The sequence below is a fragment of the Hirundo rustica genome, chromosome 1, assembly GCF_015227805.2.
Source record: "Hirundo rustica isolate bHirRus1 chromosome 1, bHirRus1.pri.v3, whole genome shotgun sequence".
Classification (NCBI taxonomy): Eukaryota; Metazoa; Chordata; class Aves; order Passeriformes; family Hirundinidae; genus Hirundo; species Hirundo rustica.
This window is the reverse complement of record NC_053450.1, coordinates 42,178,236-42,193,294: the sequence shown is the minus strand read 5'-3', so window position 1 is coordinate 42,193,294 and position 15,059 is coordinate 42,178,236. Positions and strand designations below refer to the sequence as shown.

At 39.5% G+C, this 15,059-nt stretch overlaps 1 protein-coding gene across 1 annotated transcript; it reads right to left on the bottom strand.

Annotated features, from left to right (window-relative positions):
• Positions 1-9,923: 9,923 nt before the first annotated feature.
• On the bottom strand, positions 9,924-14,235 carry SNAI2 (snail family transcriptional repressor 2). Its single transcript, XM_040085777.2, has 3 exons — positions 13,906-14,235; positions 12,786-13,331; positions 9,924-11,812 (listed from the first exon to the last, which is right to left on the bottom strand). Exons 1-3 carry the CDS (start codon positions 13,982-13,984, stop codon positions 11,631-11,633), a joined length of 807 nt encoding a protein of 268 aa, XP_039941711.1. The 5' UTR covers positions 13,985-14,235; the 3' UTR covers positions 9,924-11,630.
• Between the last annotated feature and the right edge of the window lie 824 nt (positions 14,236-15,059).

The window sequence follows — 15,059 nt, the reverse complement described above, 5'->3', positions numbered from 1 at the left end:
AGAAGCCTTCCAAGAAGATGCTACTCCCAGTGAAAGCTTTCTGCTTTTACAAATGTAATCCACTAGGCTGTTGCCTACAACATGAAGATAAAAGGTCATATTAAATAGTGAAGATCTTCACTATGGTGTTCTCCCATGCTTTCATTCCATGCTTTGGTCAGCCCGAGACAGGTTTCTCTGATAATATTTGTCATGTCCTTGGGGACTGTCCCCATTGAAGCCTTTCTGAATGAAGCAGTGCCAATATTTCTCTTTGAGAATTGTCTGCCGTTGCAGTCTATTTTTCAGCTGCTTGAAAGTGACTACAAGTCTACTTGGTTACATTTTATTGCTGTCAAAAGTCTGGGTTTTTTTCTCAGTGACTATAGGAACAAGAGATGCCTTGTAGTTTTCGGGGGTTTTTTAATGAAAAGTAAGATTTTGGAATAGAGAGAATGAGAATGTACCTCATATTAATAATACTGCTCAAAAAATAAATTATCATTTACAGTGTCACTTTAATTCTGTCTCTCCTTATGTGCAGAAAATGTTTCCATGTATATGTCTGTACCTAGGTACTCACATTTGCATGTATGTATACACATATATGCTTAAAAGGACTTGCTTAAATTAAAAAAAGAAATGGGAAATGTAACATAGCTGGAACATATTAAAACAGATGACTCTAGGTGGACCAGAAAACATATTGCACTGATAAGGACTTTTTGTTTTTAATTCAATCCTACCATAAAGTAATTTATTACCCGTTGCCTGTTTTTCTAGAAAGGCCAGTGCAGCATCATTTGCTGTCTGATTGACAATGTAACTCTCTTTTTACAACTTGTAATTTAAAACAGGAAGGCTGCCATTCACATCAGTTAAGAAGTCTACATTTTAGATTACCTTGAAAGGTTCATCTTTGGCATAAGTTACTGGGAGGTTCAAACAGCTAAAACCAAAATGCAGCATTCCTAGCTCAGCATAGTCCATGCATATATAGTGATGCACAAAATCTAAATCAGAAGGAGTAACTAAAGAAATGCATTTCACTTCTACTCTACATTTCCCCACCAACTTACTAGTTTTCCCTTCAAAGAGCAGCAGAAATTATCATTTTACATTCCTTAACAGCAACTGCAACAGTTCAGACTCTGCGAGCCTGGCTTGTCACCTGATCATACATTGAAATCTGCAGCTAATCAGTGCTGGTCCAACCAGGAAAGGTCACAGCAATCCTGCTGAACTATTACCGAGGTGTTTCAAGACATGGACGTTATTCATCCTCACTAAAACCAGGCAAGGAATAAATAAAATGAATGCAAAAGTATTAACTCTTGTATATTTGCTGTAGTATCACCATGAGGCATTCTGTTTCTAGCTCTTCTTCTGCCATTAAATGGACATTTTCTGAACCTTATTCCCTTTACAAGTCATGTCAAAATCCTACCACTTAAGCATTAATGTCTGGGCTGTTCCTTAGGCCAAATCCTTGGAGCAAGGTGTGTAAGCTATACTGTCATTAGATCAGGTCAGTGTCCGGAACTTTTTCCAAGATTGTAGCACTGATGGTTTTATGCTTTCTTCTCTCTCTTTTTTCTAATTTTTTTTTTTCCTCCAACATTTCTGTACCGAAAAAAGCTAAAGTCTAGTGGTGTGATATTAGCTTGCAAGTTACTCTTGTGCTTGGGCAGCCAGGAGAAGCACTGCTGGACACTTTGCTATTATGAGTTGCATATATGCTGGTGGAGTTTGCTGCACAGTTACATCAGCAAAATCTTCTGGAGGGAAGGATTCTTTTTGGATACTTCACTGAAATACTGGCCTGCTTTTTTTCCCAGCTGCACCAGATCAGAGCATGATGGCTCCTGACAATGTGTTAGGCTGGTGATTTAAAGAGAATGAGAATAAGGCCAAAGGACAAGTCATTCACAAGAGTAGCTCTGGTTCAAGGGAGGAGAGAGTCCTGCTCCTGTAGAGTTTGACTTGGTCATACCCTGCCGGCAAAGGAGCAATACAAATGCATGGTTTGACTTCACATGGCACCCCTTCAAAATATGCCTTCCCTCTTTCAAAATGAGGGACTGTACGGATAATGTACTATAGTGTTCATCTGTGTAGGTAATATATACTGCAATTTTAGTTATGGGCTCCTAAAAAAAGTACAATGCCAGATTCTAAGATCTTTCTCAGATAAAACCTCTCTTATGTTTAGGAACAAAACAATGTGAGTAAGGAAAAATTATCTGGACTGGAAGTTCTAAAAACTGTTTCCTGTTTAAAGAGGGGGAAAAAAAAAATCACTTATATGATGTCAACATATTTGTGTTTTTACAAATGCCATGGAACAGATCTTTCTATTAGTGACCTAAGAAGCAAGCAATCATTTATTTTCTTTAAGAACTATGAAACTTCCCACAGTGTCAAAGCAGCAAGCATTGTACATGCAGCAGTTCCCTTCTCAAACATATCAACTTAAAGTGCAAAGAGAAGAGCCATAATTCCAGGTTGTCTTCCAGAGATCTCTTGTGAATTTTTTACTTTTTATTTTAAGCAGGGAGTTATAAACAAGGGGGAAAGGCATTTACCAAAGTGTTGTGATCTAACCCCAGCCAGCAAGTAAGTTCCACGCCAGCCGTTTTCTCATATCCCTGCACGCCTGGTGGGATGGGGAAGAGAATCAGAAAGAGGTGGTGGGTTGAGAACAGTTTGATAATTCAGAGTTAAAAACATGGTGAAAAGTAAAGAGAGAAAGATAGAGAGAGGAATAAAACCCAAGAGAAATAAGTGATGCACGATAAAATTGCTCACCGCCTGCTGACTGATGTCCTGCCAGTTCCCTACCTATGGTTGGCACTCCCTAGCCAATGCCCCTCATTTATATACTGGGCATGCTGTTCTGTGGTAAGGAATATCCCTTTGGCCAGTCTAGGTAAGTTCTGAAATCTTTCTGTGCAGCTGCTCGCTGGCAGAGCATGGGAGGCTGAAAGTCCTTGATTTAGGGTAAGCACCACTTAGCAACAACAACAGTGTGTTATCAACATTATTCTCATAATAGAGCCAAAACAGAGCACTTTTAACAACTACTAAGAAGGAAATTAATTATCTCCCAGCTGAAACCAGGACACAAAGATGAACAGAAAAATTTTCTCAAGCATACAGGAGATCAGATGGAATATCATGTCTGCAAGTTATCTGAAAAATGGTGAGGAATTATGCTTCCAAAAATCACTTGTACTTGGCCTACATAATAAGTCCATATTGTGCATTCTTTCCATTAGTATGTAACAAAGACCAAGGAGAAAGATGTTAAAAAAGGCTATAAACTTACCAGAGAAGCTTGGATTTGCAACCTCATCATTGTTAGCACAGTCTGACAAACTGTAGCAACACAGGAAAAGGCAAGAACTTGTCACAGATCATTCTGATCCCTATTCAGCCTGGGCAACTACAGAGGAAGGAAAAAGGGATGTACTAGAGAATGGATCCATAGAGGTCTAAATAGGTCTATGTTTTAAGAAGAAGACGATACCTAGGCTTGCATACTTCTGGCTATGCTCCCTTCTTAGCATCATATACCAAAACAAATACATGTGATGCAGAACATGGGTTCACACTGCAGCAAAGGATTATTCCATTTCTGTCAGCAAATGTCCATGTAGATTGAAAACCTTTTGACAGGGGCAAAGGCTAAGTTCAAGGTGAGAAAACCACCGTATGGGACAATCCCAGGGTGCCCCGTACATAGAATTGCATCCACCAGAACAGTACACATAGACATAAAAACTGTAGGAGCTTTCTATCATGATTGTCAAAATAACTTGGTTTCCTTCAGGGATCTATGCAATTTTGGTAAAAGAGAGGCGTGAGGCGTACTCTTTTTTTTTTTTTTTAAACTGGAAAACAGGAAAAGAATCCTATATCTGAGATACCTGTTTTTAAAAGCTGGGAAAAAAAAAAAAACCAAAAAAAAAAAAAAAAAAAAAAAAAAAAAAAAAAACAAAAAAAAAAAAACAAAAAAAAAACCCCACAAAAAAAAAAAAAAAAAAAAAAAAACCCCCCAAAAACAAAAAAACCCCAACGCTTTAGGTTAAAAGCTTTAGGTTAACATAAAAACTATCAAGCAGTGTGGCAGGGCTGTTTCTTAAAATATTTCCCCAATTTTAATTCCGCATATTTAATTTTACTGGTTTTTATATAGATACAAAAATATACAGTTTATCATGATTTTGGATGTTCTTGTTATTAGTAGTTTTTACATGCGTAATTAAAAAAGATCTACTACAGCCTTAGTTCTAACTATATTTTGTGGCAATAAGAGCAATGATGAGACATACTTGATTTATCACATCAGTCTCAACTGCAGTCAAAATTTCTTCTCAAATTTAAGCAGTGATGAATTTTTGATTTTTTTTTCTGGTACAGAAGATTGTCCTGGAAGGTTATTTATAATTGATATTTACTGTTTTTAAATATCTTTTAACTACCATGTCCTCCTATTAATTGAAGGCTGACATTTCAACAACCCCTGGGACCTTTTTGTCTTATCCTTTTTCCCAGAACCACTGTTGTCCTGCCAGTGTGACAAGCTGGCATATTTGTCTGTGGACTGATGCAGCATATGGGTTCAAATATTCAGGAGCAGCTCTCAGTCATCTGCTGTGGCCACCAAACTACAGCCATGACTTTCAAACCCCTGAGAAAATGTCCCTTGGAAATAAAATTATCGGCAATTGCAACTATTTTTTTTATGTCAATGGCTGAAAAAGTGGGGACATAGAAGAGGGGTGGAGCAATTTCTTGAAACTAGGTAGGAGCACAAAGCCATTTTCCAAATAAAAAATGATTTTTCTGTCATTTAGTGAGAGCTGTCAAAAAATCCTGATTGTTTTTGAATGTTGTCCTTGTCCAGTCAGAGCTAGTTAGGATCTGGGCTGAGATGCCAAGCTGTTCTACAAACACCACGAAATGTCCATCACGAGTCACAAGATTATTTTTTCAATTTCCTTAGGACATAGCAACCTGGCCTGGTTTCATGTATTACAGATGAATAGTGAATACTTTGCTATAAATCTGGGTGAACTGTCTTGCAAAATACCTTTTTATAATGCTTAAAAATGTAAAAAAATTAATGACTTAATGCCAAATACAATGAAGCTTTAACTGAGATGAGGGGATTTTTATTAGTCTTTTATGCATAATATTATTACTTTGAGTTGCTGATTGTTTTTCATTTAATTTTCACTGAAGTGACTTAATAAATGTCACTTTTAATTCTTCCAACTCTTTATTCATTGTCAGCTGTGGATGATCTGCCAGCCCACATGAGAGGGCAGGTTACATTCAAAGGAATTTTCTTTGGTTTAGGGACATGTGCAAAATCTGAGCTAATTGCAGTGCAACTTTATACTTTAACTGCTTCTTATTAGTGACTTAGCAGATGTCTGATGGTACTCTGATGTTCAGAGCTTGTACTGGGAGCCCATTGGACTCAGTGAGATGCAGACACTTCCCTGAGAGGGATCAGTTAGCCAAGCTCCTGCATTGCCAGGTCTGGCTTAGAAAAGGTGTGGAGAGGTGATGGTCAGGGGCTGCTGCCTTTTGATGGCCCAGCATGGAATATTTGTTGTTCAGACCCATGTCTGGGGCTGTGTAGAAGCCACAGCAATGCCCACATCTCTCTAGCATTAAAAGATCCGTGATCCCCTGACTCTGATTCCCTGTTAGACACATCTGGGAAGGAGATGATTCCCATGCAAGGCAGAGAAAGCAGTAATGGAATGTGCTGAAACATGGGAGGTAAGGAGAATGTAGGGGCTTTTCAAAGTGAAGAAAGGCTTTCAGTAGTCTCCTTTGGTTAGGCAAAAGGCTCGGTCTTATAGGATAAGTAAAATAAAGATAAACTTCTAGGAAACTATTCTGATCCAGAATGTGCAGCATCCTATGCCGGGTGGATGGACAAACAGCTTGAGGAATACCCTCTTTTGCCTTTACCCTGCTAGACAGCACCCTTGTGTTTGCACTTAAATCCACTTTTTAAATTAAGGGGTGCTCTAGCAACAAAATGAGAGACCTCTCTGAAGGATTTTCTGAAGTAGATCCCCCAAGCCAGGGCTGCAGTGAATGTATTTGTGTGTTTAAATGTGAGGCTCTATGTCTACATGTGTGAAAAAGAAGTGTGTATATCTGCATGTACCTTGGTTGCTCTTCCAAGTTTACAGAGTGAATGCTACTAAAAATATTGGAAACATGTGAATTTGAGTGGTATTCATGTGATTCCTGTTTTCCATGTCCTCTTTCTACAAAAAAAAAAAAAAAAAAAAAGTATAACTGAAAGATATAAAAGGTCTTTTATTCCTTCTTAGCAAGGGCTGCCTGTGGCCTTCATCCTTTCAGTTTCTTAGTGTATGCATGGACAGTAGACCAAAGAGGTACACAAGCAAGAGATGGGAATATTCAATTCCCAGGTAAAGGTGACAGATGTAACAGAAAGCAACTTTTGCATAACTTTTGTCTTGCAGAGATGTGGGGAGAACAAAAGAAGGAAGGCCATGCATGAGCCTTATGTTTTTGTACCCAAAATGGTGAGTGCACCAGAAGAAGAAAAAAACCCAAACATTGGTTTGGATGGCATTCTCGAAGTATTGGAAATGTAAGTGAAGGGGAACAAGGTGACCAAACTGCTGAACATGTAAAAACACCTTTATGCACTTATTAATTCTACTTTTTTTTTTAATTTTTATGTATTTATTTTTTTATTTTTATTTTTTATCTCTAGTCTGGTTTGGCTGAGGCATCCTTATGCTGCAGTTTGCAACGGGACAGGGCAATTCTTGCTGTCCCTGGAAAACAAAGTCCCAGACTCCACAACCTTCAAGGTTCCTGAGAACTTTGTATGAATTTGGAATGAATGAAAATTTTTGGGAAGATGCAACAGAGAATGCAAGTATCATTTTTTGTTTCTTTTCTACTGTTTTGGCTGTTCCCAAAAATTTTATGCATCCTGTCAGCCTCCCAAGGGGAACTGAATGGTATTTCAACCTCTGCTCAGCACTGGTGCAGCCCATCTGCAGCTTTGGGTTCAGTTCTGGGCTCACCGGTACAAGGCTGAGATGAGAATACTAGAGTCCTGTGAAGGAGCATCTCTAATATTGGAGTCACCGAGACAACTTGAAAAGATAAAGCTCAAGGAAGATCTTATTAATGTGTATAAATTCCTGATGTGAGGGAGTCCTGCAAGTGACAGGACAAGAGGCAGTGCACACCATCTGAAGCACAAAAAATTCCATTTAAATGCAAGAAAAACCCCTTTGGTACTTTAAGGGTGTCTGAATACTGGCACAGGTTGCCTGGAGAGGTCATGGAGTCTCCATTTTTTGAGATATCAAAACCCCATCTGAACACAGTCCTGGATAAACTGCTTTCCTGACCCTGCTCTGAGCAGGAGGGTTGGACTAGTCCATATGCAGAGGTGATTTCCCACCTCAATCATTCCATGATTCATGATTAACCAGAACAATCTGTTCTTACTTCTTGCACCTATCATTTGGTGCTACAATATACGCAGGTTGGAGTACACTTCCCACCTTCTACTCATATTTCTGTGAACTGGAGTTATAATTCGTATAAACTTCCAGATTTTACTTTTAGAACACTTACTTCAAAGAGACAAAACCAAACACTTGGGACGACTAGTAAACCCATTATTTCTAAAGCAATAATACTTGCAACTGAAAATGTCTTATTCAAGAATAAAAATATGTTTTCAAATTAAACATTGATTTATTTTGTGGCAGGGGAAATGAACTGTAGCACAAGACATCAGAATTAAATTACCAGGTTTCCCATTGTTTTCTTTTTAATTCAAATTATGGGATCTTTACGGTGTTTCATTTTTATGATTTTATGGGGCTTAGAGTAATAGGCCCTGAGTTTTCTTAATGACAACAGGAACTATAATAATCCAAATAATCGAGCAAAATACAGAAGAAAATTTCATGGTGCCTTAATCTGAGAGGCACTTCTTTTAACCCTTTGGTGAGTGTATAACATGCTTCTCCTAACTCTGCATTACATGGTAGGATAATTGCAGTGCTTTGAGTCCAAGAGTGTACTTTGTTCTGTCTTCATTTCATGCGCACCTCCCTCCATTCTGCAGCCTCTGAAGTGAAAAGCATGCCCGCACAGAAGCAAGAGAAGAAAGACGCGGAAACCAAAGTGAATCAATTATTGCCTTCAGCCTTGAGAAATTCACATATTTAACTTGTAACTTCACAAGTGCTGAGGTGGTTCCGCTCTTCTCGGAACACTGAAAGGAACATTGAAAGTAGGTTGACAGAACATCCTAAAGCAAGGACCCGGACCACATTCTGTAAAGAAAAAAAAAGTTAAAATGTGACAGATTTCAGAAAAGAAGCAATGAAGACATTCAGAGTACATGAACCACGCTTTCCTAAGAAAGATTTTAAAAGTTTAAAAGATTATTTGGATGTAGAATAAGAGATGCCTTGTGAAAAATGTTGCAATGGACAAAGAGATTCAATGGGCAGATTGACCTTGGAGGGATTTTCTCCATTGTGTGTTGAGAAAGTCATAGGAGTCATCAACAAGCAGCTCAGAACAGAATAAAATTTACATTGATAAATAGCTTGTGCAGGTGCAGAAGGGCATTTCTAAGGTAATGAGGTAAAACAATTAATGGGATATGTTTTAGAGAAAGTCTTGACAGGGAATAGAAAGCAGTCACACAGGAAAAGCAGAGAAATTTAGCTGCTTGGGAAGTTTATGCTGCAACTGGACAGAGAGCTGGGATCTGTGATAGGGTGCTCTGTTTCAATTACAAAGATGAGCCAAAAGAGCTTCTAGCCTTTCCCATCTTTGTATTTTATGAGTACAGGTGTTACAGGCATGCAAAGTAGCATATCTTAATTGTCATCTCCAAATCAGACCAGTTCCACTTGTGTTTGGTTTAGCATACTGTATTTTGATGAAGTTTTCATCTGATTTCCCTTGAGGACAGCAGTAGCATTTCCACTCAAGAAGTCAAGCTCTTATACTATTTAATTTACTATGGGTGTAGAGAGTTTAAAGTGTGAATTCAAACAATGGAAACATCTTTGTGGCACAGCACAGGAGAGCAAACCTAGAACAGTACAAATAGCTGTTGACTGCCAGAGCTTTACTCATACCCCAGTAAACTTTGCTATGGGAAGAAGGAGCTGCACAAAGAGCTGCTGGAGCCTACAAACTTCAAAGAGAATGACATGGAAGTGCAAATCAATAGAGAAACCACATGAAACTTTTCAAGGATATTTGATGCCTTCATGTGTTCATTTTGAAATGTTACCTCACAAATTCCCACTAAGCCTATCTTTCTTGAACTCTTCAGCTATTTCCTGAAGAAAAAAAAAAAAAAAAAAAAAAATCAAAAATCTAGCAGCTCCTAGGGAATCCTTGCTATAATGTTTGGAGAATATGAAAGCTTCATTTGAGCTTTGTATTTCAGTATCGTAATTTCTGTGGAGAAAAGGTGCAAGACTTCTGCCTATTGCCTGCATTATTCCAGTGCAGTCCTGCTGAAGCCGTCCTCCAGAACTGGGCTGCGGGAGACAGAAGGCATGTATGACCTATTGGACTATTTTGCTGAAACATACTCTTTTCCAATAAATGTTCACCTTGTGTTTACACATCAGTAATGTTCTTGGAAGTGTTGGAATTTTATTTTTGCTATCACTTGTTCCGGTTGGTGCCCTAGTGTGGATGTAGGGGTTTTCAGACTGGATGCCAGCTGGTGCTTGTCTGTTCTCTAGCTTTGCACTTTGCTAAAAGTTGAAAATGGTGTTGTTTCACACCAGTCAGTAATGATGAGACATGATTTGTTGAAGTTGTAATACTTTCATGTAGTTCAGGTCTTGGAGTGCTTAGTCAAATCACCCGAAGAAAAAAGATTTCTACTTTTTATTACAGAATAATTTATTTCCTGTGATATATTAGCTGATATACAGTTGTAATGCATTCACTTGGCAGTTCTGATCTATAATACATTTTAATAAAATACCTTTAATCATCTTGAAATTGCCATATAAAGTATATTGTACTGTGACTTGACTACTACTTTAAAAGAGCATCATGCAAACATCGCTGAACTCCTGTAAGGCTCCACTGACTTTAATGAGTTTTGGATCAGGCCCATGTTTCCTGATGCGAAAGTCTCAGGGAAAGTACTATAAGGCCTCTCTAATAGCATCCTTTCATCTGTTAAAATGCAAGAGAAATGCATTACTCTTAACTCTTTTTGATAAAATATATTTCACCATGTTGTCATAGTGTTAAAAGTAGGAGAAAAGCAAGTGTTTTAAAACACGAATTAGAAAATGCACTGTAAGGTGTAAAGTCTTTTAAAATGCAATGTATATATGCCTTTCTAATGCTTAGAACTTGTGGAGTAAGTCTTCACATCTGAAATTCACTTTTATCTTCATTTGGTCATGAAGAGACCTTCATATTTTTCTATGTTCCAAAGCGTGCACACAGCTGTTTAATTAGACCAAACAACAGAAATCTTACTTAAAAATGTTTATTGTAAAAAAGTGGCTAGAAAACAACATCAATTTCACTTCACACTTTCTTCAAGTTATCTATAGACGCTGCTATGGGCAACAATTTGCTTTCATACATAACACATTCAATCATATAAAAATAAAAATATTTACATTATGTCCACATACTTTACAAAATCATCAATAAAAAAGGCACTTGGAGGGGTAATGCTGAAAATATTGCATTTCCTTTGTGCATTAAAAAAAAAAAAAATTGTAAAACTCCCGTGGATCCCCTCTCTTGCACTTATTCCCGTTTTTTAAAAACAAAAATGAAGTTTAGAGGAACTATTCCATATTAAAGGATGGTCAAGCATGCACCAGGAATGTTTGAAGCTACAGTATTATCTCTTTATTTATTTATTTTTAAGGCACATGCAGTTAATTTGTGGCTTTTAATTTTTTCGTACATTCTCTTCACTTTTTTCCCTCTTTTAGTTATGCAGTTTTAAAGCATTTCAGGTCATTAATAAAGGCCTTGGCTTCTAATAAAATAATAATAAAAAAAACAGCAATGAAGAATATTAAACATTTACTAAGGTAAACTTGGAATACTTTTTAAGGCACCTGAGATAAATGGTGTCTAGCAAAATTCACTTGGGTAGTATTTCCTTTAAAATTCCCACTTAAAATACTGTTTCTTTGGTTGAAATGGCTTGGCAGGAATGTATTGTTAACTTTGAAGCCTTTTCTAAGCAAGAAAAGACGACCTACATTTGGCTTCATCTATAAAGAAAGCTGATAATGCTTCTTCCTTTAGGTCTACTTGAAATGTCACGCATGGCGTCTTTCCCCCTATTTCAGAATTCACACTTAAGAATGCAAATGTATGGCAGAACAGAAACTACTTAAAGCTCATTTCTACTGACATTCTAAATTCTTCCACTAGTTTATTTGTTTGCTTGTTTGGTGGTGTTTTGTTGGTTTGCTTTTGTTTTTTGCTTTTGTTTTCTTTTGGCTGAAAAGTAGACAAGAAAACGCCTTTGGATTTCCACTTATCATTTGGAACAGAAGTGGAGAAATGCATCAAGTCCAGGTAAACATTGACTGCATGACTCAGTGTGCTACACAGCAGCCAGATTCCTCATGTTTGTGCAGAAGAGACATTCTGGAGAAAGTTTTGGAGCAATTTTTGCACTGGTATTTCTTCACATCTGAGTGGGTCTGCAGATGAGCCCTCAGATTGGATCTGTCTGCAAAAGCTCTGTTGCAGTGAGGACAGGAAAATGGCTTCTCTCCTACAAAGGAAACATCAAGAGAAAATAGGATAAATCTTAAAAAGAAAAAAAAAAAAAAAAAAAAGAAAAAATGATTGGGACAGGTAAAACCTGCTTTTATCCTAAGACAAAAAAGAACAAACAGAAATTACTTTTTATAAGAAAAAAAAAAAAAAGTTAATCAGGCCACAGATACAGCAGCTTTCAGCACTGCTGGCTCTTTTGCACTACCCCAGTCTATTGAGAATATGTTGTGAAGTGCAGTCTCTGAAAACAAGCTGCTGACACCTTCTGCATCTACAGGTGCATGCAGTACTTTTAGACTGGGCTCCTTCCAACATTTTCAAATATTTTCAGAGAACATTTTATGCTTAGTGCTGTGTGAATTACTGGGGAACAAGGGCTTTTCCTGAAAAGCAGCAAACAGCTGTACAGACATTACACTGTACCCAGTGTTAGACTCAAAACCCATTTTTGCCTCAATAGAAAAAAACTCAACCACTTTGCTGATGATGGGTTTCTAGTTCTTAAGGACTTGAGGTAGCACATGCAAAACTTGCCAGCTGCTTAAGGAGTCAGAAAGCAGCCCCTCATGCATTGCCTGTTACTTGCTGCCTGATTTCAGAGTCAGCTGGAACCTTCTCAAAATTAGCCATTTCCAAAGCCCAAAAGTCAACATAAAATACTTGATGCAAAAGCTTCAGCTAGTGGAAGTGGGCTTAAACCATCCTAAAATTATCAAGGAAGAAATGCTGATTTATTCCAGTACCTGGCCTGCAGTTATGAGACCATGCTAAACCCACCCCCCACACCTTCCCCCTTCCCCTGCAAGAGGGACAATTTAGCCTTTTAACGATTCATTTGAAATTCTGCGGATGCATTTCAAGGTTAGTTAAGAAACGCTGCTGCTTTTTCCACCTGAGGAGAAAAATAACAAAAAAGGCATCCGGATGATTTAGCAACAAGAAACTGCAAATGTAACGCCTGCTCTTACCAGTGTGAGTTCTAATGTGTCCTTGAAGTAGCCAGGGTCTAGAGAAAGCCTTGCCGCAGATCTTGCAGACACAAGGTAGCGTGTGGGTCCTGATGTGCATCTTAAGCGCTCCCAGGCTGACATACTCCTTGTCACAGTACTTGCAGCTGAACGATTTCCTAGACTGGGCATCACAGTGCAGCTGCTTGTGCTTGGCCAACCCAGAGAAAGTCGAATAGGTCTTGTTGCACAAACTGCACTGGAACTTTTCAGCTTCGATTGCATGAGGGTCAGAAAGCTTCGACTGGATTCTCTCTTCTTCGTCGCTAATGGGGCTTTCTGAACCGCTGTGATCTTTGGAGGAGGTGTCAGAAGGTGGAGGTGGGCTGACTCTTCCCAAAGATGAGGGGTATCCAGAAAGCGGAGAGAGGTCACTGGGTAATGGAGACGGTAGCAGCCCAGTTGTAGTCCACACAGTAATGGGATTGTAAGCTACTGAGCTCAGGATCTCTGGCTGTGGTATGATTGGGACTGGATAGCTTTCGTACAGGTATGGGGATATAATCACTGCAGAAAGAAGAACATTTTAAGGTAAGAGAACCAAAGCATACTTCAAAAACCAGCAAAATTAACACTTTGAGGATTAAAAGCTGCAGCTGCATAAGCGAAACACTCGGTAGAGTAATCTGAGTGTAAAGGGGATTCAGGAAATACCGTTTCATGCATATGTTCTGATGGGTAGAGACAGTGTCCTTGAACAGGCAAATTGCAGCTGAAGAGTCTCTTCAAGGCGTCATGCTGCTTCTAAATCTGAGCAGCCTGACACAATGAAGCAGTGAAACTTCCTGAAGGATTTGAACAAAAGTTTCAATTCCACCACCAACAGATACAGAACAGGAAAACTGCAAATCCTTTCTACGTAACTCGCGTTCAAGTGGATGAGCAAACTTTCACGATTCATTCTGGCCAGCACTGACGGATTTCTCAAAACTCTCTCCTTGTAAGCAGGAGAACACAGAGCAAGCAATGAACTAACCCGTCCCCTCCAGCCTGCAGAGCAATCCCACCCCTCCTCAGCACTGCCACGCAACGACCGCAGCCTCAGAAGCGACGCGGCGGCACCAGGATTTCGTTTTGTTACCTGTATGAGTGTCCAGCTCGCTGTAATTCGGCTTCTTGGACGAGTTGAAATGCTTCTTGACCAGGAAGGAGCGTGGCATTTTGGACGCGGCGTTTGTGCTTCTCGCAGACTCTCTGTCCTTGCGGGTGGGTGTCGCGGTCCCGGGGGCGCAGCACAGGCACACGCGGTGTCACTGCGGGCGCATCGGTCCCGCTCCTGGTCCCTACGGCGCTGCCGGCCCCGCGCAGCCCATCCACTCCCGCTTGTGCAGTGGCAGTGCCGAGGCGCCTTGAAAAGTGCCGTAAATACCCACGAGTCAGGTGCAGGGGGGAAGGGTTTTCCGCTCCTCCAATCGCTTCGGGATGTTCTCAAGCGCTTTTCCAAAGAGGCTGTTTTTCTGGGAGGGGTCTGGGGCTGCTGGTTTAGGGATCCAATCCCACTCGGAGGGTTTGGTTCAGGTTTCAGCTCCTCCCCCTGGAGACAGCTGTGAACGGGGGAAAGAGCTCCAGCAGAGCGCGTTACCCTGCTCCGAAGTGGGGGGATGTGGCTCTGTAGTGGCTCTGTAGAACTGCAGTCCACAAAAATGTATTGCTCAAAATTCTTGAAAATAAAGGTCAGTTTATTGATTCAGCTGAAGATAATTTTTATTTTTTTCTTTCTGACAGAGACCTGGATAAGTCATAGGCACTGAAACGTCTTTTTCTTCCTCCCACCTTTTTCTTTTCCCCTGCATTTTCCCCCCTTCCCCTCCTTTTCTTTTTTTTCTTCCCCTCCTTTTCTTCTTTTTATTCTTCTTTTTATTCTTCTTTTGCTTTTTGTTTTTCTTTTAAACGAGTCTGGTTTCCAGATGTTTGATATGAGACTTACAATGGGACAAACTGTTCACTAAGAGCAGAAGGGGTAAACACACACACACACGACACTACAAGATAACAAGACCTAATGGAAGGCTTTGAACTGAATGTGTGCCTGCACCATTCGGGAGCAGTCTTTGAATAGTTGTGTTTAGGAAAGGCTGGAAACGAGCAGCCTGCCTCCCTAACCTGCACCCTTTCAGGCAGAAGGACCAGACAGACACTGCAAGTGAATTCAAGGAGAGGGAGAAGCCTTGGGAGGATTATATTTCAGAGCAGGGTGATAGTATTTATATAATATGCATGCTGCTTCAGACTGCT

What these genes read in the sequence shown, in the direction of transcription:
- SNAI2 (XM_040085777.2), bottom strand. Translation starts at nt 13,984, where the DNA reads ATGCCACGCTCCTTCCTGGTCAAGAAGCATTTCAACTCGTCCAAGAAG. An exon ending in CGAGCTGGACACTCATACAG is followed by an intron (nt 13,332 to 13,905) that starts GTAACAAAACGA and finishes TTCTTTCTGCAG; the next exon opens with TGATTATATCCCCATACCTG. An exon ending in ACACATTAGAACTCACACTG is followed by an intron (nt 11,813 to 12,785) that starts GTAAGAGCAGGC and finishes TTTCCTTTGTAG; the next exon opens with GAGAGAAGCCATTTTCCTGT.